General features: G+C 47.2%; 1 protein-coding gene across 1 annotated transcript in view; it reads left to right on the forward strand.

The window, feature by feature from the left end:
• Positions 1-6,000, forward strand: part of ALDH1A3 (aldehyde dehydrogenase 1 family member A3) — a 36,326-nt gene that overhangs the window by 28,997 nt on the left and 1,329 nt on the right. Inside the window, exon 13 of the mRNA XM_017518821.1 lies at positions 5,389-6,000. This exon is cut by the window's right edge and continues 1,329 nt beyond it. Within this exon, the coding sequence (XP_017374310.1) occupies positions 5,389-5,461 (73 nt within the window). The 3' untranslated portion in view covers positions 5,462-6,000. The remainder of the gene's footprint in view (positions 1-5,388) is intronic.

Here is a 6,000-nt window from a genome sequence, read left to right on the forward strand (position 1 = left end):
CCATCATGCTGGGGACCTTCAGTGGGTATTTGGCAGAAGCTCCCTGGATGAGGACACAGGCAGAACTGAAAAAGTGTCCTTTTTGCCAGATGTGGGGTGTCTTTATTCACACAGTTCCCTACCCACAGCAGGGAAGACAGGCTCTGACCCAGGTAAGGCTCCTACCTGCCGGGTCCTTTCTTCTGAGCCTAGCAAGGGTCCCATCCCAGGAGGCATATGACACCTCCTCTTGGGCCTCTGTGGCCCTCTCAGTATGTGCAAGCCCACTGCAAACCCTTCCACATGTGTGTGCAAATCCACTGCAAGCCCCTCCGTGTGTGTGTGTGGAAACCCACTGCAAACCCCTCCATATGTGTGTGTGCAAACCCCTCCACATGTGTGTGTGCAAACCCGTGCAAACCCCTCCACATGTGTGTGTGCAAACCCGTGCAAACCCCTCCACATGTGTGTGTGCAAACCTGTGCAAACCCCTCCACATGTGTGTGTGGAAACCCGTGCAAACCCCTCCATATGTGTGTGTGCAAACCCCTCCACATGTGTGTGTGCAAACCCGTGCAAACCCCTCCACGTGTGTGTGTGCAAACCCGTGCAAACCCCTCCACATGTGTGTGTGCAAACCCGTGCAGACCCCTCCACATGTGTGTGCAAACTGACTGCAAAGCCCTCCGCACTTCCTCTGTTGTCCTGCCTGCTGGGAAAATGAGTTCCCTAGGTCTGGATTAGTGGGTGGAACTTCTTGTGTCTGGCCCAGGCCCAGAGCTGGCTAGAGCAGCCCGGGAGTGGACATGTGTGTTTTCCAGCCGGACGCTGTCTTCTCTCCCCAGCTCAGGATTTTATTAGCCTGTGTGGACAAACACTTTGTAGGATCAGTGTTCCCAAGGAACCATCTGTGACAACGCCCCAGGGCTGTTCCTGGGACATCTTTAGGGACACAAACTCTTCCTTTTATTAATATCACCAGTTTGTCCTGTTTATATACAAATGTACTCCCTTGTACTTGTTTGCACGTCTTCCAATGGGAGCAGACTCGAACACTTTCCCTCGCCTTGGGTCTTGGTTGGGTCTTGGTTGGGGCGTTTTTGCGGCTCCCTTTTGAGATTCTTTAAGATGCTATGAAGTGACGGGCCTGGCTTCCATCCCTGAACAGCTGCTTTTGACCAGTCTATGTGGAATTGGGGTCCTGTCCCCCTCCCACCTCAGTCCCGCTCCGTAGTCCACCCCTGACTCTCGGCAAATACCCCAAGGCGTCTGCACATGTGAGTGGAGCCTGCCTGTTGGCCTCCCCCTTATCCCTATGGCTAGCTTTCCCTTCAGGGGACATCAGTAAATTCTTGGCCATGAAGACACTTTGCAGAGATTGCATTTCCTCCCTCTAGTGGCCCATTTGTATTTGAGTTCTGTGAGCCCCTGCTTCACTCTTACACCTGCCTGCCCTCCAGGGACGGGCAGCCAGGGTCGGGGTCACCAGGGTCCCCTCTTGGGCCCTCCAACAGCAGTCGTGCTGACGACAGCTGGGATTGCTGAGCACAGACTCCACAGCAGGCCTGGTGAGCTCCCTGTGCCTGCCCCTTCACACCCTCCTCACGCCCGTCCTTGAGACAGATCCAGGCGTTTGGGGATGAGAAAATGGCACAGGAAGCTGGTAAGTGACAGTGAGATATGAATGCTGGCAGCTTAGTCCTTGGACCTACCGCAGTGCAGGACCTTGCTCAGCAGGGGTCACCCGTGTCCGCCACCTGTTCGTGAGGCCAGCCAGGGCTCACGTGGTCATTGTCTCCTTTCATCTGCTGCCTTCAACCAGCTGGGTCATTAGGGCAGGGGAACCCAGACCCCCCACAGTCCTCCTCCCAGAGGCCAGACACAGCCTTGTCCCACAGCAAGCACTCCGGTCCCCAGAGCAAACGTCCCTGGGCACAGAAGCCGCAGGCCCCCGTCCCTGGTGTGCACTGCTTTGCACTGGCGATTCACCCTCATTGCAGCCTCCCCCCTTGCTGCCCTAATGGTGCCCTCGGCTCCTTAACACCCCCTCGCTGGCGCAGAGCTGGGCTGGGTGAGGACTCACTGAACACAGTCCATGTTTCCTCCTGCCAGTTAGCCACCATCGGGAGTTTTTTGAATGTCTGTTTTTTAGACCCTTGGCATATATTTTCTCAAGGCTTTTGATAAAATATTTTAAAATAATTCACAAAGAGCCTAGAAACTGCCTGGAAAACCAATTTCTGTTTTCAGTTGTCTCTGATGAATGTCTTCAATGTTGCAAGAAGTTCCCCTTTTCTAATGCTGGAGCATCCTGTGGGGGATTCCATGGTTTTCCCCGTCCCCGGCCACCTGGGCTGGGCTGGCTCCTGGCCGCCCACCCACAGGCCCCTCCAGGAGCTGATTCTGTGCCGGTCTCAGGATGGAGCCTTCGATTCCTCTTCCTCCAGATGCCTTTCTTCTTAATAAAAATGATACTGTAATCAAAAAATCTATGCAATAGAGATATGGAAAGTCAAGGCTTACCTTTCTGACCTTCAATCCCACTTGTTAGAGATAAACATTGTTCAGTCATTCGTTTACTCATTGGTTCTTTTATTCGCTTGGCAAATATTTCTTGAGCATCTTTGATTCACCAGGCATGATGCTAGGCTCCGAGTGTACAGCAGTGAACAACAGTCACCAGGCCCCGTCCCTCCTGACATTCTGTGAGGCTTAATAGGAGTGAGTCTGGGCTCATGGATAGCTTTGAACTCCAAGGTGGATGAGACTGAGTGAGAATCCATTTAGGAGAAGCACCACCGGGTTGAATAAAAGCAGCAAGAACTTAAAGCAGGACAGTAACAAGAAATAGAAAGAATGAGAGGATTTATGTATTTATTCTTAAATGAATGATTTAATACTTCTGCATGTGTTAGTTCGGTGTTAATTTAATCTTGTCACTTTGCTTTTCTTTACTAACTTAAGAAATCATTATTGGCTTTGAATTTTTACAACGCAACATTATAGTCTCACTTTTTAAAGTGTATTGTGCATTTTTTATGCATACAATGGATTTATATATGCGTGTTATTTTCTGTTTTCAAATGAAAGGGGAGCAAGCTACATGTTGTTCTTGAGACTGGGTTTTGGATAACCATCCAGTCTTTTTATTGATGTCTCCTATGAGGAACTTTTGTATACTTCCAAGGGGTTTTGCTATTACAAACCATGCTGGTGTACTTCCTTGGGTATACATCTTTATGCACTTGTGGGAGATTGTTTTCAGAATAAATTCCTAAAATTGAGTAACATGCCATGTGAAAAAATGGGCTCACCACTGTTTTGGTTGCATTTCTTTAATCATGATGGCGTTGAGCATCGTTTTCATACTTATTGGTAATTTGTATTTCTTTTCCTGCAAACTGACTGTTCCTGTCCTTTGTTGATTTTTCCATTTGATGGTTTGTGTTTTTCTTGTTGGTTTGCAATAGTTCTTTGTATATTAAGGAAAATCGCACTCTGATTTTCTCAGTGCTCTAAATTTTTTTGTCTAGTTTGTCATTTGGGAGTTTTGATGGAGTCTCTGCTCTACATAAGTAGAATTTACCATTCTGTTTATGGCTTTTATATTTTGGGTAATATTTAGAAAAGATTATAAAATAATTCACTCATTTTAATGGGTTCTGAAACTATTTGTTTTAGGAAATTACCTAAAAATCTCTATGGCACCTGCCATTCATTTTCTGTCTAACACTTAGTAGGTGCTCTACATGATTATCTGTAATTGTTATAATTACAAGGAGGTGATGATATTCCCATTTGATAGTTGATGAAGTTGAGAGTCAGGGAAGGCAAAGAACTTACCTAAGCAACACAGTTTTTAGCCAGTGGTTCTCCGACTGGAGCATGCATCAGAATCACTTGGAAGACTTGTTAAAATCCTGATGTTTGGGCCCTACCATAGAGTTTCTGATTCTGTAAGGTTATTAATTTTTATTACTCCTACAAGAAGTTACCGTAACATCAGTGGCTTAAATTACATAAATCTATTATCTTACAGTTCCGTAGGATAAAAATCTGAAACAGGTCTCCCTGAGCTAAAATCAAAGGCTGTGTTCCTTTCTGGGGGTTCTCAGGAGAGCATCTGCTTCCTTGCCTTTTCCATCCTCTAGAGACTGCCCACATTCCTAGGCTGGTGCCCATCCTCCATCTTCAAAGCCAGCAGTGATGCATCTCTGAAAATGTTTCTGTCATCTCATTTCACTCTGCCTTTCTTCTGCCAGTTTTAGGGACACTGGGTCTACCTGGATGATCCAGGATAGTCTCCCTCTTTTAAGGTCAACTGATTAGTTGCAGCATTAGTTCTTCACCATGTAGCGTGACATATTCACAGGTTCAGGGGATTCTATTGTGTACACGTTTGGAGAAATCCTAATTCTGCCTACCATAGTAGGGCTGGGCTAGGCCTGAGAATCTGCATCTCTAGTGAGTTTAGACGTGAGGCTGATGCTGCTGGCCTGGGAACCACACGTTGAGAACCATTGGTCTAAGGGAGGAGATGGATTTCTGCCACAGGTCTTTTTAACTACCGAGACTCCAGCAGCCACGTCTACTTTCATTTCTTTCTAAAGAAGCACACGGTTTTCTTCATCTGACAGCAGATCAAGCACTGAGAGGGATTTAAATCTCTCCAGCGCTGCCTCTCGGCTCTTGGAAGGGAAGGTACCCTGAAGATGGCCCATGGTGTCAGGGAAGGGTCACCTGAGCCCGGCAAGATTTAAGGAAAGAAAATACACCAAGGACGTGAACTCTAAGGCTGTGGCTTCCGTGTGTAGTCTGTGCTAATGTCCACTTCCCTTGCACCCCCCAGGCTGGCCACCCTGTCTGACAGCTGGCCCCTGGCTGTGCACTCTGAGGCCAACTTCAGGCCCTTGGTGTTCTTACCTCTGGCTCTCCGGCAGCATCCCCAGCCAATAGCCTTGGGCCTCCGCTTCTTCTGTCTCCTCTTCAAGCAGCTCCCAATTTCCATCTAAAAGTTATCACCCCAGTGTAATTTCTGCTCCTCCCTTGTCCACACCCACCCCTACATACATCAGGCCCTCTCGTTTTGCTCTCTATCTCCACCCCAGGGAATTCGCCTCTTTATTTTTTCTTAATCCCCTTCATTCTCCAAAGGTAAACCCCTAGTCCTGGCTATTTCAAAAGCATCACACACACAAAAACCTTGATATTTACATTTAAGTCACATATGCAGTTACTAACCCTTACTGTGGTATTTCAGTCTTGGCTATTATTCTATGAAGTCATCCCATTTTGGCCTTTTGCATAAACCTCCAATGGCCTGATGGAATGAGGAAGCATCAGAACAGTTTCTACACAACGGCTAAGGAACATGCCCATTTTGAATTTTCCTTTTTTCTGTGATCACAGAGGTGAATATGCTTTGGCTGAATACACAGAAGTGAAAACTGTCACCATCAAGCTTGGCGACAAGAACCCCTGAAGGAAAGGCGGGGCTCCTTCCTCCAACATCGGACAGCAGAATGTGGCAGATGAAATGTGCTGCAGAAGAAATGAGATTTCTGACTTTCCCAGGACACTTTCTTCTGGAGGTTTTATGTCTACTGGAGTTGAATATTGCCGTCTTCCTCTCACTCACGTGTTTGTTGACCAAACTGGGGATGCCCATATGTTGTGTGTGAAATCGCAGTCCCGCCTGAGGAGGGAGCTGTTGGCCGTTTCTGTTTTTAACCTTAAGACCAGATCCCAGAGACAGTGAGAAACTCAGGGCGTTGTTAACAGGGAGTGGTATTTGAAGTGTCAGCAGTTGCTTAAAATGCTTCGGCAAATCTAACTCCAGTAGGAATGTGGGGAAAAACCCCTGCGTCTTCTGAAAGCAGGGCTGTTGCACCTGTGGTCTCCTCAGGGTGGACCCGCTCAAAGAGCAAGCCACACCTCTTTCTGAGGGAAAGGTGGGACCATTCTATGGGAAAGGATTCACACTAAGTTTTTTTTTTTTTTTTTTTTTTTTTTTTTTTTTTT

The sequence above is a fragment of the Cebus imitator genome, unplaced genomic scaffold (genome assembly GCF_001604975.1).
Source record: "Cebus imitator isolate Cc_AM_T3 unplaced genomic scaffold, Cebus_imitator-1.0 Scaffold19, whole genome shotgun sequence".
NCBI classification, from domain to species: domain Eukaryota; kingdom Metazoa; phylum Chordata; class Mammalia; order Primates; family Cebidae; genus Cebus; species Cebus imitator.